Source organism: Heliangelus exortis, chromosome 20 (genome assembly GCF_036169615.1).
Source record: "Heliangelus exortis chromosome 20, bHelExo1.hap1, whole genome shotgun sequence".
In the NCBI taxonomy this organism is placed as follows: domain Eukaryota; kingdom Metazoa; phylum Chordata; class Aves; order Apodiformes; family Trochilidae; genus Heliangelus; species Heliangelus exortis.
In genome coordinates this window covers 2,940,407-2,965,581 of record NC_092441.1, presented here as the reverse complement: position 1 = coordinate 2,965,581, position 25,175 = coordinate 2,940,407, and the positions used below count along the sequence as shown (strand labels likewise).

Sequence of the window (25,175 nt, the reverse complement as noted above, 5' to 3'; positions counted from 1 at the left end):
GGGACCGCCGGGAGCGGGGGTGGGGTCGGTTTGAACCGTTGGCCGCTCGGCCCGGCCCGGTTCTGTTCGGGGCTGCTTTTCCTCCACTGAGGGGGGCCGGGACCCGCCGGCTCGGTTCGGCTCGGCTCGGCCCCCCTTCCCCTCTCTCCTCTCCTTTCGGAACCAGGCCTGGGAGCTGCGCGGAGCGAGGTAAAAGGAGCCCCGGGGGAGCGGGACCGGGACCGGGACCGGGGGGTGCGGTGCTTGGGGGCTTCAGATCCCGCGAACTCCATCGCTGCGGCGGGATGGAGCGGGAAGGTTCGGTGCGGGAAATCCCTGGAAATCAGCTACGGGAAATCCCTGGAAATCAGCTGCGGGCAGAGGAGGAAGGGGTTCGGTTCAGGAAAGGAGGGAGGGAGAGGTTTTGTTGTCGCCTTGCAGGGCGGCGGCGGCCCCGCTGCTCCGACCGGGGGTACCGGTACCGGTACCGGCTGCAGGGAAAGGCTCCGGTGGTTCCGATAGTCTGGGTGCTGTGTTCAGCTTAAGCTGTCAACCAAATGGCCTCGTTGCAAACTGAAATGGACAAAACGATGCAAACTCCAGCTGGGAAACTGAGCAGAGGGCTGGGAGGAGGAGTTCGACTTTTTTTTTTTTTTTTTTTTTTTTTTTTAAGTTAAACAGCACTTCCGACCGCGTTTGTTGGTTTCGTTTATTTCAGAGGTCTGTTTGCTGATTTTCCTCCTGTTTCTCTTCTTTAAAACAACAAACTAATTCCAGGGAAGGCAAACTTTGGACGGCTGTGGCAAGTTGGTTTGGGTGTTTTATAGGTGTTGTATACAAATTGTGTGTAATTTAATCCCTTTTTGTGTGGCTGACTATTCATTTTCAAATCTAAGCAGACATTCTTGTAGCTTACATCGGGTATTTGTTGTTTGCAAGGAACCACTGTTATTTTGGTGTTTATTTAAGCATAATTAAATATCTGGGTTTATTTTCCATAGAGTCCCAAAGCCTTTGGTGTACAGAGACTGAAATATGGGGGTGTTTCATCTTTTCTCCTTCAGTCTGAATCATTTTGCAGGTTACTTTGTGTTGGTCCAAAATGAATGGTGAAGAGGAAGTCTGGGAAAAACTAGATGCAGAATTTGAGCACTGTGTTGTGGATATGAAGCCTTATGTTCTAAAACTACAGCATAGGTCAGGTAAATATGGTAAAATGAGCATCTAGAAAAATTTAATAACAAAATTCCTGTTTACTGGTAGTTCTGTCTACTTGTGTCACTTTAACAAAATGTTTAACATCTGATATTACAGTTTTGAATCATCAATAATTGAATAGTTTAATTACCTGGTAGCAAAACTTGGGTAAATAGATATTTTTTAAATGAATGAAGACTTACTGTGTATTTAAATATATATTTAAACACTGTATATTTAAATAATGCTCATGCAAGCTTTATGGTGTAGTTAAAGGCAGCTCTTGCAGTAAGTTCAGAATTCCTGGAGAATTATATGTTCTGTTCCTAACAGAGTTTAATTCTGAATATGCATTCTGTAGAGGTTTTGTAAGGTTGTAAACATGAATTTATAGAAAACAGGTCTGGATGACTTAAATTTAAATTACTGCTAAAGACTTATTTGTAATCTGGGTTTTTAACCATCATTTTTTATTTGGTTCTGTCATTTGGTTTTTTGGTTGGATAGAAAAGAAACATCTGCAAATTTAGTGAACCAGTAATGGCTTTTGTTATTTCTGTATTTTCAGAAAGACAGAGGTGTGCACTGTGGATCAAAAAGCTGTGTGAGCCCTCGGGAGCAGGCACAGGGGTGGTGGGAAGGAAGAATCGGAACCTTTATGCCAAGCTCCTGCTCCACATGTTAAAGAGAGGGGTGCTGGAAGGTCCATTCACACACAAACCAGAACCAGGAAGACTGAAAACTTTACCTTCCTACATGGTGGGTATAATTTTGTAACTTTTGCTTGAATATATTTTGAAAATCCTTTTCAGTCTATGATTTGGCACAGAGAGGCATTTCTTTAAAATTCAGGCTGTAAAATAGGTGTTCTGAAGGGTGTAGAAGTTTTGTATAATTCTTTGAAGGCATGGATGGAATAAAAGCCTCTTGAGGCTGTATTTTGTCTTAATCAGCAGGTTCTTGTGGAAGAAAAAATGTGCTTAAATTAGGTGACTTTAGTAGTCTCAAAGAAAGATAAGCTAGCAGCATTTCACATAATTAAGCTTGCAGTTTGTTTGCTGAAGACATGAATATCCAGCAGCTGATTGTCATCAGCTTTAGTGAAGTAACAGTCCCAATTTATGCTAAAATTACCCATACTGAAAGAAGTACTGGAAAACATTTACACCTGTTGCTTGTTGAACTAATTTCCCTTGATTAGCAAGCTTGCACACCTTGCTGACTTAGCTGGAAAAAGAGTTCTTACAGTGCAGGTATTCCTGCAAGAAACAACATAAAAAATATATTTATGTAAATATATGCTAGCTATAATTAATTCTGCATTTTTTTTAATTCTAGTCAATTTATTTTGATGAGCCAAATTCAACCAGAATTCAGAGTAGTAGCTCAGACTGCTTACCAGACTGGGTAATGGGAGAACTGGGAAACAGTGAATCTAAGCCTGAAGAATCTTGGAAGACTTCTTCTAAAGAGGAATCATTTTTAGCAACATCAATTACATATGGGTAAGATTTTTGTGTTTGCTTTATTCAGTATTTGGTTACTCTTTAATAGATGTTTGATATGATAAGCTCCATCTGTATGTTTTAATTTATATGGTTGCATTTTTTACATGAACTCCTCTTGAATAAAATGTTAGTACTTTATGTATAGAAACTCTGGTAATAGCTTCCAACTTAATGATAACTTTCATACTTCTGTTATATTCCTTATGAGACTAAAAATCAGAGCAGCTGCCTGTGGGATACTTGACAATGTTGTTTTATTCTCATAGTGGGGGGACTGTTTTCAGTAATTCCATCCTTGTCTGAACAATCTCTGAGTTGGATTTTAAAATGCTTTGGTTTATGTGATGCTGTCTACTACAAATATGTGTGTTTTTTTGGTGAGTAGCACCCCCTGTGCCTGGATCCTGCACATTTCTCATTATGATAATGCAAAAAAAATTCAAAATTTTTCATTTGCAGCAGAATTCTGAGAATCTGTACCTGTACCTTGTCTTGGCAATCTGTTGGACAGGTTTTTTTGTAGGTTTGTAGGAGCCTGTAAGCTTAAGCAGCACCTTTAGTTCCAGCCAGTTGGGAACAGAGCTATTTGCTGAGCAGATAAAGGGATAAAATGTCTCAGGTTATTAAGGATTCTTTCACTGTCTGCTTAGGAAATTGTCCCTCCAGTGTTGAAGATGTCCCAGGCTGGTCAGTTGTCACTCTTAAAATAATAAATTTGTTTTTCTGTCCTATTTTTTGTGGGAATCTTAGGTAATTTTTTAAAAATCTATGTCCTGTTAAATATTTAGCTCCAATTTTTCTTGTGCTGTGCTGATTTGCACTGGTTATCAAGATCTACATCACATTCCATTTCAGTCATGGATGGAATTGTTTCTTATTTTGAAGTTTAGGTGGTGTTCAGTCTTTCTGAAGTCCTTGGTGAAAAAGGTGCTCTTTAAAGGTAGGGTGTGAATATTATTGGAAACTCAGTGTGCTCTGTACAAAAGGAACTAAGTGCTTGTTTGCTCTAATTCTATATGAATGGTTTGGTTTCATTACATTAGAAATGTGCTCACAGGTTTTGATTTGGAAATGTAATGCTTTTTTTTAATGTGTTCACTTATATTTTTCTTAAGTGGTTATCATTAGCTGCTGTGTTTTTTTGGTTTTTTTTTTTTTTTTAAAGTGCTTTTAATGCTGTATTTCACAGTACTGGCTCTTGCATTAAGTTTTGGACAGATTGACAGGCACTCCTGCAAGCTCATCACGTTGGTACTGAGTATTTTGGAACTTTTCTCATGTATCCATTATCCATGTGTGATTCTAGGAGTCATTTAAAATATGTTGCTCTCAGGACTGCTGCATCTTCTCCTTCCCAGCCCTACAATATTAATTCTAAGGGACCTTCTGGGAGCTTCCACTCAAATGCCCTGATATCAACCTGTGGCTTTGACAGTGGAGTTGTGGTTTAAGGAACAAGGATGGAGAATTGTCAGGGTTTAACACTGGCCTGGCAATTAAACCGAGTACCAGAGGCTCTCTATTAATCTCTCTCTCCTCCCTGATAAGAAAGGAGAGAGAATAAGGGAGAAAGACTTATGGGTTGGAAACTAAACTACACAGCTTTAATGAAACAGGAATGATAAATAGGAAAAATTAATAAATATATACAAATATGCAAGAAAATGGATACCACATTCCTCCCCCCTTTCCCCCAGTAGCTCTCACGTCACCACCGAGGCTGCAGGGCAGCCCTGGGAAAGTCCAGGCTGGACTCCTGGAGTCGGCAGCAGTTGGGAACTGGAGGCAGGAACACACAGATATGGGCTGGGATGGATCAGGACCACAGGCAGAGGAATGGATGGAATCCTTCCAGGAATGCCGGGGTGAAGGAAGGAAGCAGGGAAGGCAGGAAGGGCAGGCAGCCGGAAGCTGGAAATCAGGAAATCTGGCTTGGCCCTTGTGATCCCTCAAATTTATACTGAGGATGATGTATATGGGATGGAATACTCTGGTCAATTCTGGCATCTATCTTGTCCGTTCCTCCCCAAAGGAGGGCTGCAGGTGGGACCTCTTTATGTTTTCCTCAGAGCTGAGCAGTGTCCTTGGCTCTGCACACCAGTCCCTAGCAGTAACTCTAAACATCAAGTGTTATCAGTCCTAGAAACACACACTGTCTGAGAAACTTGCTGTTAATTTCAGCAAGTGCAACTACTTACAAGAGACTAAGCTAAAAGCAAAAGTACAAGACAGAAAATCACCTTTATCCTGGCCCAAACCAGGACAAGAATGCAGAAATGTCCAGTGATGTTACAGCTTTAGGCTTGGTGATGGGAAGAAGTGTTGGGAAGTGCTGCCTAAATACAGTCAATAAAAATACTTAGGTTTGAGCTTATGAAAACAAGGAGTGTATTGTGCTTTAGAAATGCTTCTGGAGAATACAGCTAAATCTGTGTTAAGGAATTTTGTGCCAAGTTGAGATTCCTGGCCTGGATCAGATTTTCTTGGTCACTTGGAGTAGCACCATCATGCTGGGTGTTAGAGGCAATCCAGAATTATCAGCACACCTTTGCCCTGTTAAGCCAAATTAACATATTGTTACTTTTATAAAGCTACATTTGCAGCATAAAAATACACCTCATTCCTCTGAATTCCTTACTTGTGCTGGATTTAGGAGAATGTTGGAATTCTGACCCCTCTTCCCATTGAGTATCTGCACCGAAGGTTAAGCTTGGACTAAGCTGCCAGAGATGTGCTAGAAGGTTTATTTAATTTCTTTTTTTTGTGCTGTGAACTGTAGCAGTGATCAACAGATGACTGCCAAGGCTTTGGTGAGGTCTCTAGCTGCATTGTATAATATTTCATGCCAGGAGAAGGCAGTAAATATGATGGAATAAGTTCCTGGTTTAAAGAAATTTGGACTTGAAACTCGGCTGTATGTGCAATGGTTCTGGTGCTGGGTACCTGTACCAGGAGTGGAGCTGTGTCACAGGAAATCTGAATTTATGTGTTAGCAATTAGATATTCCCATAGCTCTACATAAATTAGTCTTTAAAGCAATGAGAAATTGACATTAAATTTATGAGTTATGCAGGAAGAGGTGCTGCAGGTTCACCCATGTTCAGCCATAGATTTGAAGAAACAAATCCTGTGCTTTTTATCTGCAGTTTTGAAGGGCTAAGTTCTGAAGTTTGTAGTTTGTAGAAAGTGCCAGCAGATGGTGATCTCGTTCCATCAGATTTGTCCCTGTCCCTGGGTTAAGGACAGAACCCTCTCCATATTCAATATCCATAGCTGAAGGGAACTTGTACATCCCAGCTGGGATTCAGGTGTCTCTGACTACACCACGTTCTTAGGGCAAAACAGGCAGTGTCAGCATGATGTTTTGATGCTTATTTAAATGAATATCCCCTCCTTCAAAAGAAGCAAAAAAATGGAGAAGTTCTTCTCGTAGTTACTTTTCTCTTGCTTGAATTAGCAGGAGGCTGGAAAAGGGACTCAATGGGTAGAATATGAGTAAAATTGGGGTCTGTCCTTGATGATGTTTTCAGACATCATTTCCTTTTCAGTTCCTCTTCAAAACAGCAAATATAAGCATATTCTCTTATCCCTTTTTCCCTATTTTGTCAATTAAAATTATTTCAGGTAACTTGGGTTGGTTTGTGTATAAACTGATGCTCGTTAATCTCTCGGTGATAGAGGCATGAATTCTGGTTTGGTTTTTTTTTTCATTTTCAACAACTGGAACTTCATTGATTTGTTAGGTAACCTGAGTATCCCTCAGAAAAGAAGGCTGATAGATTTACTGACAAGATTTGTCTGCTTTCAAAGAAAGATAATTTAGTGTCAAATGAAATCTGGGTAAGAAATGCATGGTTTGGAATGCTAGGGACAGTCATTGAGTTGTTTGTTTGTTTGTTTGGGGTTTTTTTGACCTTTTTTACCTCTAAGACTTTGCTTATCTAAACTATTTATTGCTGTGTAATTGTTATTTTTGAATCCCTGCATGATGTTGGTATTTATTGGTGTTGGAAGGGAAGGTATGGTCCCAGTTGTGATATTTCCCTGTTCTCTGCTGTTTTGGGGAGCTTTGGGAAGAGTTTGTGTGCCCAGAAGGGACTGGTTTACACTGCACACCAACAGCTGTCTTGCTGTTCATAAACACTTAATTCATCTCAGTGTCTTTTTGGCATAACTTGCTGTCTAATTTGCTGCTGAATGGAAAGAATGAGAGGTATTTTAATGGTCTGGCTTGATTTTAATACAGTCTTGCTTGTCCCAGGAAGGTAAGTGGACTAACAGGAACTTTTAATTATTTCAGTACCTGTGATTTTGACATTGGAGTGTATGTGAAGGGTGTTTTTCTGTACTGATTTGAATCTTTTGCTATATCAGCTCATTCAAAACTTTTTAATTTTATTTTCTTCTGAGCTCTTTTTGTTGTTCTCTAGTTGAGAAAGTTGACCAGGTGCATTTGTCACCATGCCTTCACCTGATTGCTATTTTGTTTCTTCTTGTACAAATGCTTTGTTGATGACAAAAAATTATCGAAAAAAAAAAAAGTAAAAAATTCCTGGTGACTGTTTTTTATCTGGTGACAGACAGCTTGCAAAGAACAGCTTTTCATACTGTGACATACATGGTAGTTCTGGTGGCTTTGGTGGTGTGGGTTTTTTGGCTGTCGTTTTTCTAATGGAATGCTTTTGTTTGCCTTTGTGCCTTTAATAAGAATTTTTTTCTTATTCTACTATTTTTGATCTTTACGTCTTGACAGCTTTTTTCTCTTATATTTTAAAAGGTTTTATTTTGAGATTAACATTGTCCGTGTACCACAAGTTGCTGAAAAATGAAGTCTTCTCTTTCTGCTTCCAGGGAAAAATTCCAGTATAACGAGAAGCCAGCATTAAGATCCCATTCTAGGAGTCCTCCTCACCGGGCAGATGAAGATAACCTTGCCACACCCCTGTCTGTAAGATGCTTCTCCTTTTTATCATAAAACTTTAGGTTCAATTAATTGGTTTTGCTTATCCTCATAAAGCTGCTTCCTAATTACACGAGGCATCATCCCTCTGTACAAGTGCAGACATTTGGGAAGGAGAGATAGGAAGGACTAAAGCTCATCAAAATCTTTCCCCTGCAAGTGCAGGGGGGAGAATTTCTTGGAGGATGCTCTCAGTTCATCCTCAGAGGTGACCTTTCTGTAGGGTGTTTAATGTCTGTTGCATTGTTTTCTCCAGGCTTGGCAAACTGACTGTATTGACATCATCTTGGATTTTGCAATAGGAGATTAAAGAAAGCTGCATAGATGTCTTTGGCTCTGTTTAATCATGGTTGACCTCTGAATTTTGGACAGTTTGTTTGATCAGACTTGCCACAGCATTATGGCAGTAAACAGGCTTTGTGTAGAACCCTTTTAGTCTAAAATATTTAATGGTGGTGTGTATATAATTGAAAGCATTTAAACTAAAAATTACTCCTGACAGATACATGTTATCAAGCACATTGGTTTTCTTCCTGAACGTGTTCTGTAGCCATGCAGTGTTCAGCCTTTACTGAGAAGTCTGGGTGCAGCTCTAATGCAAACACTGAATTTTCTGCATTTATGTTGTTGGATTTTTGATATATTTTGACTTATTTTTGACTATATTATTTGACCATATTCTTTTTGACTATATTATTACTTATTTGACTATATTATTTTGACTCATTTTTTTGATTGTATCAGAGGAACACTTCAGAGAGATTGATTGCAGGTGGAAGTGGGCTTGTTGATACCTGAGCTATTGGTATAGACTCTTCTTACCCTTCTTTACTGGGCACATCCAGAATTTCTGAGGACATGAAGTGCAAGTAGGAGACACTGCAAGCTTGCTTCTGGGCCCAGCTTGCTGAGGCAATTTAGAATTTGTGTTCTGATGTGCATTTGGAGCAGGCCAGCAAGGAGCTGCTTTCTCATGGCAGGCTACAGATGGTCTGCTGGCAAAACCTGAGTGTCTCTGCTCCAGCCTCTTGTTGGGATGAATGCACTCCTCATGTGTGTTGATTGTATATATGCAAATGTAATTTAAGAAAAAAGCCAGAAGTAAAAATAAAACCAGATGCTGAGCTTAGTTAATTTCTCCTTATTGCTCTCCTGTTTGTTTTACTTAAAGAAATATTTCTTATGGGACAGTTATTGTATAGAAAAGGATTTCCTTCATTTGAAATCTGGATTAGGGGTTTTAAAGTTTTGTTTGTTTGTTTGTTTTTAGGGGGTGTGGGTTTTTTTTCATTTATTTTCTTCTTTTGTTCCTCGCTCTACTCCAGGCATCCAGAGCAATGTTAGACAAGTCACTGCACTTCATTGTTCTTCAGCTTCACAGCCTGATTTTTACTGTGATTACAGCTTTAAAAGGGCCTTTAAGTGAAATAATCCTCTCTTGCTTTGCCAACCAGTTTGATGAACATTTGGCTGGCTGGAACAAATAGTATCTTGTTGTCTTGTCAGTGATGCACAGATGTTCTGGCATAATTCAGACCCAGGTAGAGGAAGAGGGAGGCTTTTAAGAAATATTAAGAATTGTCTCAACCAAGTGTTGATGGAGTCAAAGCTCCATTCACTGCAGGCCATAATGAATCAGCAGATTTAAAAAAAAAGATGCTTGATGCCAACACACAAACCTCTTGCTAACAAAACTTAATGAGACAAAGTCATTGACACTTCAATCTTCTGGTTTTCTAAATAGCATTAGAGCTCAGAAATGAAACTTTTTTGGTGCTGGCTCCCCTGTTTGATATATTAAATGGGATCAGTAGTTACTATTACCCTACAGGAAAAACTCTTCTGAAAGACATAGCCTTGATGAATGTTGGAATTTATTCCTCACGGAATATTGGAATTTTTTTCTGCAGAGAGGACCTCGAGCTGGGCAGAGGTCCTCTGTCCTCTGCTTTTACAGCTCTGTAACTATTCCTCCCTGTGGTTTCCCTTATTTTATTTAATATTATTTAGAGGCTGATCAGATGATCTCTGAATGCTGGATTAGCATCACAAAAGATGCTATGGAGATGGCTTATTTCTAGAATAATGCGTTGCCTGAAGAATGGAGTATTTACTTTTTTACTTAGTAAACTCAAATTTGTAAAAAAGGAAATAATAAATAAAATAAAGAGCAGCATTAAAGTGAGGAGACAGGTTAATTTATCCTCTGAATTCCTTCCTGAGCATGGAATCCTACTGGTAATTGAGCTCTTTAGATTAAAGCTGTCAGAGGTATCATGACACTGTTAGGAAGTGCAGTGTAGACATGGCCAAGTCTCATAAGAAGATTTTATTTTTCTTACTTACACTATGGATCTGCCAACTCTGCTGATATTTTTGTTTGACTTTTTTCATATTCCAGGAGCATCGTCCTAAAAAACCAATTTCTTTGGATGACAGTGACCTGGAAGCACGTCTCAATAGTTGGAACCTTGGGGTAAAATGACCAGAGTACATTTAATTATTTATGACTTGAAATGAAACCTCTGTAGTAATGTAGCCTGCATCTCTGAGTTTAGTCAACAAAACCATATGTAGGAATAAATATTTTAGAAATGTAAAGGTTGAAATTGTGAGGATGAATATGTGTCATCTTGAAGAGAACATAAAAAATGCTTAATTATTAGTTTACAACAATGCTAAGGTTCTACTGAAGCTCCTTCTCTCTGTAGCTGTGTTCCACTGAATTTTTTCTTTTGGGTTGATTTGGTTTTTTATTTAATTCTTTCCTTTGTTCCACCAAGTCTTTAACCAATTGGATTTAGATTAATATTAATATTCTCATAGCAATTTATTTTATTAACAAACCACTTATTTTAGTGAAGAGTCTTTTTTTTTGTTTTGTTTCTTTCACCTTTTCTGCTTATTCTCACAGGTTGAAAGCTCACTCTGTTGTATTTAGGAGAGAGGGCAGCTGGAGTTAGAGTAAAAAAAAGCAATTTCTAGCACTTCCAGCCATGGACAAATATTTTTTTCAGGAATCATAGTTTTGTAAAGTGTGGGGATCCAGACAGCTTTTCAATAGCAGTTAATTCCAATGTGTGAAAGTGCTGGGCAGGTGTTTGAAACAAAAGTGCAAGCAGTCACTTGCAGATTTTTGATATTTGGGCTGTATAAATACCTGGTTTGTATGAAGAGAGAGCTGCAATACTTGGAGCTTTTAAAGCTGCTTTAAAGGGGGGAAACTTGCTCATGGCCATTTTACAAATTGTTCCAATTGATGCTGACAAAGAATCTTTTTATATCCAGCATTTTTCTATCAGTGTTGATCTGCCTCCTTGCTTATCTCTTTCATTCTATTTGTTGTTTTTTTTTTTATTTCTTTTTTCTAATTGAAATTCCAGTGTGCAATCATGTTGTGTTGATAATGGGTGGTTATTAAAGTATGATGATCCTCCCCTGATATGGGAGCTTTCTTGGATAACAAATTGGCTACTGGGACACATAAATCACTTTTTCAAGTCTCCTCTCCAGGGATGGTAATTAAACAAGTCACTAGTGAGAGACTTTGATTGCCTGATAAGACTTGTTGGGAGTTCCCTGACAAAGTGGATTGGAGGTTGTAAAAGGGAGGTTGGTGTTGAACAGTGTTTAAGAAGCCTCCAGTGGGCTTCTTAAAGCTTCAGGAAGTTTGAAAAAAGGAATATTTAATTGTTAAAAGTGAAAAAAAAAATAAAAATCTTGTTTAATGATGGCAGCAGTTCAGGATATCTAAGGTTGGAGTGCAAGATGTGACTGCTGAATGTTGTAGAAAATTAATTTCACAATTAATTTACCAAAATTAATTTAATTAATTTACCAAGATGCCACCTTGGATAGGGAAGACCCTTGACCCAAAAGAATACTTAATAATGGGGGAAAATTAGGAAAGGAAATTCAGAATGTCTTTCACCTGGAAGTGCCTAATATAAAAATCAGTTTTTTTTTTAAAAGCTTTTCAAAATGTCCTTGATGTTTCTTGGTTGGAAAATGTGTGCTGCTCTATATTTTTCATGCAATGGTGGGGACAAAGCCTCATGATTCTTCTGATAGTTTCATTTGGCTCTGAATTGTGGAGGATTTGATAGGTGACAAAGCAACTTGTTCAAACATCCCAGCACTTCATTTTAGGTAGAAAGCATACAAAGAGATTTTTACCTCGGGGAAATATCAAAAGGTTTTTTTAATCAGGGAGAAAATAATTTTTCATCATTGGAATTCAGCCAGGAAAGAATTTTAACTCTTTAGCTTTTATCAGAGGTGTTCAACCAGAGGCATCTTCAGCTCTTCAGCACCTGAACACCCAGGAGTTGTCCAGCAGAACAGATCATGGGAAACGTTGGCTAATAAATAATAAAGGTTTTGGGGAACTTAGACCCCAAAAATTCCCCAGTCAGTGGCAGGCATGTGTTATGTTCTATTTTTGGGAAAAAATATCTAAGAGAGAGTTAAAGCAGATGCAATAAAGGGAATTCTTGGGTGGCTGCAGCAGCAGTGAGTGTTGTGCCTCTTTTCTGTACTTGGCTCCCATCTCCCTGGGTTTCTCCAGCCTAGTTCTGCTCAACCATTTCTGTACAAACCATTTGATTCTCTTTTGTTTGGTTTCTTAGGCTGGCTGCTTACTCTGAACATACCTACTGGATATGTTGGGGGGGGGGAGAGGGCAGCAACACTGGAAAAACTTTCCCACAGTGAGCTCCAAGTGGTGATGGGACTTGAAAAAAGAAATTCAGCATCCATGCTGACAAACAATCTTCTTGTGCTTTAATGTCCTTCCACTAGGACTGCAGAAGCAGCATTAAAGTGAACTTCCCTCCAAATGATGATGTTAGATAAGAATGTCCTTACTCAAATTTCCTGAAGCTACTCAGCAGTTCTTTCTGGAGGGAACATGCTGGCTGCCTGCATTGGGGAGATTAAAGGAAGAACTTAGGGCAAGGTTCAGTTTAGTTGTTTACCATTTCAAAATCTGAAGTGTTCTTAACTCTTTCATGTGTGGGGTTTTTTTTTTTTTTTCCCATCCTTGTTTTGAAAACATTTTGTCTTTGAAGAAACTTAAGGGGGAACGTGCACCAAGCCTGCTGATCCCAGTGGTTTTGGGTTATCCCAGTGGTTTTGGGTTGTTGTTTTGTTTTTTTTTCCTGAATTTTATTATTATTAAAATTCCTGAATTTTATTTATTGTTGAAATAAAAAAATTATTAATTATTAAAATTTATTTATTATTAAAATTCCTGCATTTTAATATATGCAAATTCCTTCTGCTACTGACCTGTAAGAAGCTGCAGTCCTGCATTGCTGAAGATCTTCACATCTTGAGAAACCCCAGCTTTGGGACTTTGGAAGTGATAGAATGAAAGGATAACTGAATGTGGTTGTGGTATTTAATCCAGAAGAGCAAAAGGTCTAAGTTTCTGTGTCAGTTTATAGTCTGTTTTCACCCTGAGGGCTGGAATATAGTTTATTTCCCAAGGATGAGTCTTGTGGAAGTACTTCAGGCTCAGAATTGGACTTTTTCTGCACTGTTCTTGCTTTGGAGGGAAACAATTTCAGCTCAGTTTGCTCCTCCTGTCACTGCTTCCATTTCTTATATTCTTTGGAAAAGTTCAGGTTTGGCTCCTTTATGTAGAAACAAAACACTAAAACTAAAAACTACAACTAATTCCATTCTGCAGATTTTCTGTTTTTCAGGTTAGGAGAATAAGTAGATTTTTCTAAAGCAGATTATTTCTGTGAATAATGGGGATCTCTTACTGGAGATCTGATCAGCCAAAGCCTTCCAGCTGGGACTTGTGAAGATTTAAGAAGGTGCCTGTGCCAGTCCTCAGAAATTAAAAGCTAGTTTCTTGCCTGTTTGCCTGCCTTACAGACCAGGAGAATCCAAAGTCTTTCCTACAAAGAAATTCAAAATGCCATTTTTGTTAAGAAGTGGTATTTACAAATGAGAGTTCAGTTCTAGTTCAAATAAAGATGTCTTTCATGGTGACATTTATTTGGTTCCTGCTCTTAAAAAAAGCATGTGATTTACTGTTCTTCTCATGGCAGCCCTTCAGCTTCATCCATATGTATTTTGGTTTGTCTTTGACCTTTTGCTTATTATTTTAAAATTTGCATGTTTCTCATAAATACAAGCTTTTTTTCTTTTTTTGGGCATTCTTTATTGTGATATTCCCCCTTTAATGTGGTATAATTTTGGGAACAAGAAGTTTTGCAGAAGACCAGCATAAAAAGAATGAATGTTGAGACATTAAATGTTTACAGATCAGTTTAAGTGGATATAATCCACAACAAGTAACAAAGTGGGAACATTTAACTTCAAAGCACATATGGCTGCTGTTACAAAAGCAAAAAATGCAAGACTTGGGCCATACAAAGTATTAGAGACACATTTTCCTCCTTTCTCAGAAAAAGTAGGGTATACCTTAGCTTTTGAGATGGGTTTTGAAGTAAAAACTATAAACAGTTTAATTTCACAGGGAAATATTTCAATTAATCAGACGTATTTAAAATAGTTTTTAGCTTGAAAAAAGGAAAAGTAAAGGATGAATATTAATTTTGCATGAGAGGGAGGGCTTTGGGGAAATATTTAAGCCTTTGAAATCAGGTTCTGGAGCCTTTAACCTCCAAATTCCACCAGGGATGGGTGAGGGCTGCCCAGGTTTGCAGGGAGCAGCCCTGGGTGTCTGCATTGGTCTGTGGGATGGATGGGGAAGCAGAATCCTTGTGCTAGAAGGAAGCAAAAATATAATATATAAGTAAAATTAAAGAATTTTTACTTAGAAATTTGGAGGTCCAAATCTGTAGGGTAGAGTCTTCCTCAATTTTTCTGATTTAGAATTTCTGTGCTTGGAATTTCAGTCTCTCCATTTGTTTCACCACGATCTTGGGTGGTTAATGCCCCATTCCTGTATTCCTCTCCTCTTCTGGAATTTTAAAATTAATTTAATTTAAATTTAATTTTAAAATCTAATTTTATCTTTTTAGTAAACTCGTTGGCATAAAAATAGCTTATTTGTTAAATTATTGATTACCTTATACTCTCACCTATAGTATAAAAATATTAGAGAATGCTGTTGATAGAAATGTATATTTTAAATGTCTACAACTACTTTTGGGTGAAACGTGATGATTCTGCATACAGAAATCCTACATAACCTTTCAGGGCAGGAAATAAATAATCCTGCATCAAATTGAAATTTCAGAGGGATTAAGCCTCTTTTTCAGTGATAAATTCAACAGAGAAATTTATTTAATAGTACTGGAGAAAGTGCAAGCTTTTGATGTATTTGCCATACCTCATAGATCAATTTAATCTTTTTTTGGGGGGGAAAAAAAATAGAGTAAGTGTTGTAAGGTGTGTATTGCAATCACATTCATGTTCCAAATCTCACTGCCATATTTGACAGGATTATTCCCTGGAAAGCTTTTCCTGGGTGTTAAGCATTCTCTGGGATGTGATGGTTGAGCCTCATCAGCTGAGAAAATGCAAAAGATAGAGTTGTCTGATAGAGGATGTGGGTTTTGAACAATGTTTTGTATTCAGCTCTTAAAAATAGTGTTTAAAGGAGCTACTTTAATTATACAGTACTGTTAATGAATGATTTCCTTATGTTTTGTGTCTATGACTTACAGATGGGGATGTTGTTTCAATGCACTCAACTATTTTCTCAAAAACACTACATTAAAATCATTCTAATCTGTGAATTTATTCCAGCTTTATACTGATTTAAATGAACATTTATCCAATAAAGTTGGAAATAGTTTGCATAAGCTACGTATTTAGCTGCCAAATTATTTTGAAATATGCATAGATGGAATTTTTACAGCCACGAAGGCTTGGGATAAAAAGTGCAATTTTTCATTCATTTGCATAGGTAACACTAAAAATTTTAAAATTTGCTGAGTAGGTCAGAGCCAACAAACTTATCTCTTCTGGAGAATTTCTATTTCTATACCTTGTGAAATATGGCAGGATGTTATTGGACCAAAAACCCACAGATTATTACATAATTAATATATATTAGTATATTAATATATTATATTGTTTTACTAATTGAATATATGAATACATTAATATATTATTAAATATGTTATTTTAAAATTTATTATTATTATATCAGTTATTTTTGCTCTTTTGAGGGATGCACCCAAAGTTGCCATTGGAACTTCTGGGATATATAGAGTTACTAGGGAAGCTTTTGGGGATATATAGAGTTATTTCTTACTGTCTGTATAAATAATGAACCAATACTGACATGATTACTTTTTGTCTAACTTGGTTTCCAGTTAGAAAATCCAAGATATTTGAGGGAAAAACCCATGCCAATGTCTTTGGTAGGTGCTTCTATTTCCTTGATCTTTTATAAGGGTAAAGAAATATGCTTTAATATTTGTTAATTTCTGGTTGGAATTGATTTAACTTGGACTTGCTGCTTGGAACTTAATATGTTATTTTCAACTTTTTCTCATTAACAGACAAGCCCCAGAGTCAGCCTAGGAAGCAGCAGCAGTTTTCATGATGAGCAGACCCTGTTTCGGATGTATAAAAAAGAGGTAAGATTCCACTTGGTCTTTTTGGAGCAAGAAACTTGCCCCCAAATTAAAAAATAGGGCATTTTCTTTGGAAATTGTATTCACCGAGCTGTTACTGCCTAAAAGTCTCAGGTAAGAGAATTTTTCCTGAAGTGACAGAGCTTTTCATTAAACACTTAATATATTTCCCAATTACCTAGGGAATAAAACAGACTTTCTGAACACATTTACTCTTCCTTTGAAGGAATTTTTACTGTAAAAGAGTTGAAATTCTAGGAATTTTCCAAACTACTTTCTGGCCAAAGCAATGGAACCCTTGTTTTAGTGATGATTTTTGGTTACTTTCTCTATACCTTTAGAAATCTGCAGAACTTGACCCTATTTCTATGAGGACCTACATCCCTCATCTAGTTCCAGTTCCCTTTTATCCATATGGGTTTTTTTATTATTTCTTTATAATATATTTATATATAAATATATGTTTATTTTTATATATAGCATTAATTGGTGAGATTCCAGTGAAAGCTCACCTGTGTAATTCATCCATTCAGTGTTATTTTCTTCTGAACAAGTACAAATATCAAGTTTTGTGGGGTTTTTTTTTACCTTTTTCATAGTTAAGGGATGTTGTGCACCTATGATATTTTTGTCAGAAGATACTCAGTTCTTTTGAAGCATCACTCATGAGATAAAACTCAAATGAACAATATATTTATCACAGATATTTCAGATTCATTTGAAACTATGCAAGTATTGCATATTTCTCTTGGACAATCAGTGAATCACTGGTCTGGAGGTCCAGACTTCATGGAATATGAACATATATCAAAAAAAGGGTAAAAAAGAAACCCCAAAACTCTTTCAGTTTTCTTCATTCAACCATAAGCTCTTGTAAAATGGAGACATGGGCACAGTTAAATTAATTAATTAAATAAAAATTTTAAATAATGGATGTGAAAAGGCTACTTTGATACAGCTGGCAGTTGGATTTGATGCTTTTTTAAGCAGCTGATATGGAGGTTGCACAATTCATGTGCCTCTCACTTTCTCTGGTCTCATCTTGGCTGCTCTTTTGTGTTGCCAATGTTCAGACCACCACTGCCTCAGGATAAGGCAAGGTTTCATAAGATGTGAAAATAGACCCAAAAAAAAGAAATAAATTGAAAGCACGATGTTGTCATTTAAATAATATTTTCAAATGAAATAAACAGGAATTCATGCCAAGTAGCTGCATAAAATACTCAGCAAATGCTTCTTGAGCTGAGTGGAAAAATCCTCTAAACCACACAGTAAAAATCCAGGATTTTTGCTAATGGTACTCAACTGTGGGCTGGTTTAAACTGGAAATGTTATAGACAGTATTTCACAACCACCATGTGTGTGCTATTAAGTAGAAAACTTAAATGTGTTTTCATCTTATTTTGTTTGTGAAGCTCAATTAAGAATAAAGCCTTTTCATTTCTAGAACGTAAATATATTAGAAGAAAAATAGTGCTGAGCAGAAGAGCTTTGGCAAACCTTTCACTGTTTTCAACCTCTTTGTAGTAGAACAGGAGAACATAAAATAGGATAAGTGATTTTTTTGCTTTTAACCTTTAGACCTTTGTTCAGAAACCATTCCTGCACCTGTTTGGGCTCTGTAATGCTGAACATGTGGCCATTCTCAGTGACAACCACATCACAGATTTATGAAAATGTGAGTGTCATCAGGCAGGGGGTTTTACTCATCTTTTCCCCAAATCCTTCTGACATGGATTAAACTGTTTGGGAAACTGTCATTACCAAAACTTCATGGGTTCAGACAAGGGAGATGCAACAAAACAACAAACATCTCAGTTTTCAGCAGGACAGATGGTTTGACTGCTTTATCTTGAGAAATGGGAAAAAAAAGCATCCCTTTGAACTTCACCTCCAGTCATCTGGAGTTACCACCCTGCCCTCCATGGAGCAGAGGAGGGGATGGGAAGAAAAAGTTCCAATTTGTTTTTTTTTCAGAAAAACAGAATAAGTACCACTGCTAATTTATTGGTTTGAAATTCTTCTAGAATTAAAAACCAGATTTAGCCATGTTAATCAAAGTATGATGTTTTGTTGATTTTTCTCAATTGGTTTATCTGATGCATCTTTTCCACAAGTTTTAGTTTGTCTTTAAAGACCTGTTTCTTAATTTTTCATTTTGTCAGTCTTAGTTTTTCTTAGTCTTTTTCTCAATCTTTCTGTTCTATTTCTATAAGCAGAGATATTTACCTAGACTCAGCAAATGAAACTCAAACAACTCGAAAGCAAGAATATTGCAAATAATTTTCTTTTAAGTTGAAGGTTATCACTAACACCAGGACTAAATTTGTACTGAGGTACACACCAACTCTTAATTATTTTTTTTTAAGGCAAACTGACAAGCTTGACACTTTGTGTAATGATGGTGTGACCAAGCTTCATCTGCCTGGGTTAACTCAATGCTTCTGTTGACTTTATCACTGTGCTTCTCTCACTTTTCTGGTTTGATTTTTGGAGATCCAGTGATCATGGGTGGTTTTTCAGCTTCCTATATACTATAAAGCAGTGTGGCAGAACCCACTTTCCTTCCTACAATCAGCTGGATGAGTTAGGGCAGTGCAGCTGGAGGGAGGAGGTGGTTCTGGGGAAGGCACAGGGTGAATTTTCTGAATTATTCCTGCAGGATAATTTCCACTAGGGCTGAGGAAGAGATGAGCTAGGTAGTTAAAGATAACTTAAGGTGGTAGCAAATAGTAAAAAGATGTAAATTTCACTGGAAATGGATTTTCATGGGTTGAAGACTGGAAGCAATATAAAAAGGAAGAGGGAAGTGGGCTGGGGTTTTTTTTGTAAGCAAGAATTAGATGTTTAAGATAAAGTTTTTTTTAAAAAAACTATCTAGAACCTTTATCTTTCTAATAATCTTCTTGTGCATGAGCACTCACATTTTTTTGCATGACACAAATTGTGTTTATCAAGCCAAATAGCTGGTGTTACTTCACCCAAAGTATCACCAGGCTGCAGGGATGATGTTGTACTCAAGCCTTGGCCTGGCTGAAAGTGTTGTGAATTGCAGGTGTTGAAAGCAGCAGATTTATGGTGCTTCTCACTTATCTGGCAAGAGATTATAACTTGAAGAGGGTTGTGGAAAGGCTGTGGTACAGATTTCCTGCAACAGGGACCATACGTAGAATGTGGAGGAAAAAATGCAAGGAGAAAAAAAAAAGTTGCAGAACTTAGGAGGGAGAGTGAGTAACAATTGCTGTAGAAAAGAGGTGGGGTTTTAGGAGAGAAAAAAACCCCCAAAATGGAAATTTGAAGGTGATAAAACAGGGAGTTAGGAGATGCTGATCAGTGAGCTTTGTCCTTTTGGGTTTTATTTCTTCCTCCTAATTGCTCTGTTCTATAGGAGAGTATTTAAAGACATGAATTAAATGTTTAATGCTTGCCAAATTAAAGGCAATAAATAAAACTATTATAGAGACAGTTTCCTAGAGGGACTCTTGTAATAAAATGAAGGTTTTACTAATATAAAATTAGCTTGTGCTTTTATTTAGCTGCATCAGTGGTCTGATATTTTTTTCCTCATTGAAAACAGATATTTTTATATCTTCCACTAATGGTAATATTGTTCTCTTATATAATGAAATAAAAGTGTTTGTTCCATGTGTATGGATGTCTCAAGTTGAAATCTTCTTGGCAATGGATATAGATAGATGTGGATACATAAAGGAATATACTTGGGCATATAACAGGGCTGCTTATCCTGATTTTAAGCTCCCAGGTATTTGCTAATAATAGGAGAGAGGATTTTGATGGACTATCTGAAAACCTTTGAGTTGCAAAGACATCTCTAGGTGGGCCCAGAACTTGAACCTTGCAACAACTGGAGCTCCAGGTGTTGAATTTTTTTTTCTTCTGATCCCTTTTTTCTTTACCTTGTTAGGTTTTTAATTCTAGTGAATGTCCAAAATGTAAGAATTCATGTTACTGTTATGTTTGAGCAAGTGTGAACCATAAGAAGGGGCAATAAAACATAAAAATGGCAGATATAACATGATTATTATTTCATCTTAAGTTTTTTGGTTTTTAGGGGTTTTTTTGGTGGTGTTTTTTTCCAGTTACTTTTAACAACTTGGCTCTGAAACTACTTTATTCCCATTAAAAATATGCCAAGCAGTGTGACTGCCAATATTCTCTGATTCATTTGGATTTTCTCCTTTTTCCACGAACCTGATGTCTATTTTGAACGTGGGGTCTGATTTATGTGGAGAATTCAGTTGCTAAGGGAATCTTCCCACCAAGTGATCATTCTGAAGAGTCATCTCTTAAAAACAAAGCAATCTTGACTTGTGTTAACATGATTCCTGGCTGATTAATGTCCTGTTCCTAAGAACATCTGCAAGTTGTCCATTGTCTTCCATGTGAGGAAATCCCATTTTGCCTTCCTTTGATAACTCTTCAGAATTGCAATGTAATAAACCCCAAACTTTATTTTATTGCTCGACTGGTGAGGCACAGAGTGTGTGTCAGGATGAGAGATGCTTTCAAAAACTGCCTTGTGATTTATAATTCCTGATACTAATTGGTCTGGTCCTGGAGATGTATATGTACACTTATTTATTTATTTCTTTGGCAATAGTTTGGGAACTGTGTCTTTAATTATTGCCCATATGTGCTGGAGACATTGAGAAAGATCAAAGAGGTAGGTTAGCAATTCAAACTAGTGTTTTAACCAGTAGAATGTCCAGATGGTTGCCAAGCAGCTGGGAATTAATCTGTTGCTGCATGATTAATATCTACCACAAAACAGAAAAAAAAAAAAAAAAAAAAAGTTTGACTTTTTTTACATTTATAGATCCTGTTATTTAAAGGAGAAAAGAAGTGGGAAAAGTAGATGCTACACACTCTTGTTTTTACATATTGCACTTGTGAAATAAAGGTAGGAGTACAATTATAATGGCTCTTAGGAGATCCTAAAATAACTGTAAAAAGTTCAGTAGCTGCTGATGTACAGCACATTGAAAATAAGTAATAACTTTGGGGAAAAATAAAAAGTGGTGTGGGCTGCTTAATTCACTGGAATTAGCACCATGTAGAATTCCATGAAGTTTTCAAGTACCTACTATTTTTTTATGTCCAGATTTTACTAAGAAATCAGTATTATTTCTGTGTGCTCCCTAGGTTCAAGTGAGAAGAGAGCTTGTTGCTTTTTTGAGTTGTCTTTTATGAAATTGCATCTAATCAGTTTTTGCCCTGCACGAGGTTTCACGATTTCTAAACACGTTTTAAACTTTTTTTTTTTTTTGGGTATTTACTGGTGTTGGAGTCTGTACTACAAATAGAGTGGGACACTTGCCACTCCAAATAAAGCTGCTCAGTAATGTGCTGTGCTGCTAACATGTGTGTGCTGTTTTTTAGCTATGTAAAACATCCATTGTAGTAAAAATACCATTTCAAGTTATTACAGTTGGAACACAAAGCTTTGTGCTTTCCTCTCTATTCCCACCACCCCCAACTTGGAAATCTATGAAAAATACATTGTTCTTTTTGAAAGAGCCTCGTGGCATTTGCATGAGAATAAGAACAATTCTCCATACAATTATTTTTCAGTATACAGCAAATGTTTATTAATGTTCAGTGTCTTTAAAAATTCAGACAGGGGAAAGCTGTTATGATTTGGTTTGGGACAAAGACTTTCATTTGTAGTTGCTATAAAAATGGGGTGAGGTGATATCAATTTTTTACTTAAGTGAATATCTGGTTTGTCTTCAAAGAGGACCCTGTAAAAAATATCAACTGGAAATAGCAGTTGGAGTGGTTTTAAAGAGTGAAGATAGAAAGAAGGTTAGATATGTGGAGAGAAGGATAAATGGTTGTTAGGTCAAATAATATAATCCAGATCATAAACATTGGCTCTTGTGGAGGGACCTTTGAATCTGGGCAAAATGCCATGTTTATACATGGGTTTTTTACATTCTAATTTCTGGCTTGCTTGGTTCACACTGCTTTTCCTTCAGTCTCTCTCTGCTTTGTAACAGAGACTTTACAGGACTTTGGTTTCACCTTAGGCCTTGCACTGTATGAAAATATTGATGATATTCAACACAAAATCAGGAGTGGTTGAGGGATCTGCTGTTTCAAAATGCAGTTGAATATTTTATTTTTTTGGAAAATTTCTATGTTAGTCTTGGAGGATGAGCACAAACATCAGGGAAAAAAGCCCAATGTTAATGGGAATCCCAGATGGAAAACCTGCTTTTATTGTATGCAATGTTCCACTTGGAAAAATATTATTTATTACTTCCTTTAATTTATAGGATTTGTTCTTAAAGTCTGATAGGGCCTTGGAAATTTCAATCAAGTCAAAACAGCTAGGGGCCAAAAATAGGCACCACCATCTCCCCTGCCCCTCCCAGAACATTTTTGGGGAAATGTCTACATCCGAAACAGTGAGAAACAATGACCCTTGATACTTCAAAGAGTCCCCTTTGCATATCATAAAAGTTCTTTATGTCCTGTATACTATAGAGTCCCATTAATCATGGGAACCACACAGAGCCTCAGGGAGATCAAGTACTGGTTCTGTCCCCAGAACTCCTCTTAAAATGATAACCTGTGAGGAAAAGCAAACTTTTCAAGCATGTGTTTGATTTTTTTTCTCAGGAAAACATTCATCCTCATATCTTGCTCTGTGTAAGGAGCTGGCTAGGGCTGGGTGCTTGTCCAGAGACCTGCAGGGCTTTACCTTGGCACAGCTTGGGTGTCCTGGTTTTACCCTGCCTGGAATTTTAGGGTGATCTGCTACCCATAAGGTGTCCACATCAGGTCTGGTTTGTGTTTTGCTCAAATCTTGAGACTCCTTCACCTGTTATTCCTAAAAAAACTCCTTAGAATAAAGCTAAGTGAGCAACACAGGCATGAGAGTTGGAACCTCCTTTCAGAAAATAATTTTTCCTCTTGCCTGCCTTTTAGATTTTGAGTAAAGATCTCTAAACTTTCCTGTACTATGCACTCCTTAAATAGCATCTGCAAGGAAAGTCAAATCAGTTTGGGCTTTTAAGACCTGTATTGTATCTGATCCTTTGCTCATGGATCACAATCATTGTGAAAGATGAGATGTGTTTCTGTAGGCATCTTCCACGTTTTCCTACTTTCTTTTTATTTCTCTCTTCACTTAAAAAGACTTCAAGAGTAGATATTGATCCTTAGAATTGTTTGAGCAAGTGAGCAGAAGCTGCTGCTTCATATGATGGGATGTTGAGCTATAAATCTGGTGACAAGTGTGCTCACTACATCCAGGTGCAAAAAAGTTTGAAGTGAACAGAGTTTCTTCCACATGCTGTAAACTTGGCACAAGTTTTCCAGCAGTTCAGGTTTAAATTGGACAACCAGTTCCAGCATGATGAAATTTTATATTTACTGTAGAAATTTGTCTAAATAGTTATAAAGTATGAATTTGTTTCCTTTTTTTCCACTCCAGTGACTTTTCTTTTAGATATTAAGGTGGTTATTCTGACTCCTGAGTGGTTCAGAATGTTAAAAGTATTGATATATCTCAAAGCTAATCTGAAAAAATTGTGAGGGTACAATATAAGCATAGAAATAACACAACTTAGGGTGAGAAATACACCACTTCTAAATGCTTTTATCTGCATGTCTTTCATTGTAACAAATCTCAAATATTTTGCACGTACAGTATCTCCTGCTTTGGCCTGCCTGTGTAGTTTAAAAAAACCTATTGATTTATTTATTTTTTTTAACCCTGGATGCAAAAATTGACTAACACAGCTCAGTAGAAAGTTCTTGTTGTTTGTTGCTTTTGTTGCTTAAGAACCCCTTCCCTTGTATGAAAATATCAAAGCTTTGTATTGTGCACTGATTCCTTTTAGCAGCTGCATAACACCAAGACAAGCAAAGTTTTGTCAGAAGATCCCCAAGTCATTGTTCTACATTGTTAGTTCTGACTTTGAAGTTCTCATTTCTTGTTTACATCCTTCTCCTCCTTCCTCCCTTCCTCCCTCCCCCATATATTCCTAGATTTGAAAACAAATCTGGCTCTGTTGTCAAATATTCCTTCCCCCAAATCTCTGATGGATGTTAAACCTTCAAGATGCCACCTCTGGCCCCTGTAATGAAGAGAAGTGAAGAGTGCTCTGGAGTTCAAAGCTGTGGCTGATGAATTTTGTTGGGCTACTTATTGATTTACTTTTTTTAAATCAGGGATTTAAACGTTTTGACAAATTTTTGTAGGTGGTGACAAGGTGAACGCTTGGCTTGTGTCCTGAAAAACTCAGATCCTGCCTTTTTCTTGCCCAAGATTTATGACACTTGCAGATTAGGCTCCCCTGGTTTGTTTGACAGGTATTATTTATATTTTCATGGCACCTAACAAGTGCTGTGAAAATACAGGACAGTGATATGATGAAACTCTTTTTCAGGTAACTACTTGCTCGTTTTGTTTTTTTTTTTTTTTAAATTAGGAAAAAAAAAATGTGACTAGGCACATAAAAGCAGTTGTGTTGATACCAACCTCCATGGCTTTAAATAACAGGGCCAGAACAGATGTTTGACATCAGTAATGTTTACATGGCCTTAGGGTTTAATTGCCTCAGACTCTTTTTAAGGAGAGTAAACAATGACAGAAATCCAAAGGAATGATGTTCAGGCAACAGCAAGGGCTGCATTTCATACATAGCTGCCAACTTCTCAGCCCTAGCTAAATATCTCCACTTCTTTTTGTGTCTGAGTGCTAAGATGCCATAAATTTCATGTTCTCTGCTGCCTCTTGGCTGGTAATAAAAGCTATTAAAATAGATGAGCATGAATGCAGTTAATTGCTTGTAACACGGTGAATGACTCTTAGTGGTTTTTATATATTTTCTCTATGACTTCCAAAGGTCTTCGATACTTTTATAGGTGATTTTCTTCCTCAAAATGTGTTTAAGAAATAAAGTGAAACACAGAAGTGCAAAGGGTGTTCAT

At 37.1% G+C, this 25,175-nt stretch overlaps 1 protein-coding gene across 6 annotated transcripts in view; it reads left to right on the top strand.

The window, feature by feature from the left end:
* CEP112 (centrosomal protein 112) overlaps positions 1-25,175 on the top strand; it is a 154,679-nt gene continuing 129,504 nt past the window's right edge. For 3 of the 6 annotated variants that reach the window (XR_011729895.1, XR_011729899.1, XM_071764138.1), the window contains exons 1-8: positions 1-189; positions 1,061-1,181; positions 1,745-1,935; positions 2,515-2,681; positions 7,536-7,632; positions 10,046-10,120; positions 15,948-15,995; positions 16,137-16,214. Coding sequence is in view for 1 of the 6 variants with exons in the window: in XM_071764138.1 (XP_071620239.1) it covers positions 1,082-1,181; positions 1,745-1,935; positions 2,515-2,681; positions 7,536-7,632; positions 10,046-10,120; positions 15,948-15,995; positions 16,137-16,214 (756 nt within the window). In the remaining 5 variants the exon portion in view is untranslated. Of the gene's footprint in view, positions 190-1,060; positions 1,182-1,744; positions 1,936-2,514; positions 2,682-7,535; positions 7,633-10,045; positions 10,121-15,947; positions 15,996-16,136; positions 16,215-25,175 lie in introns of those variants that run through there. The other 3 variants (XR_011729896.1, XR_011729898.1, XR_011729897.1) reach the window with 3 other exon arrangements.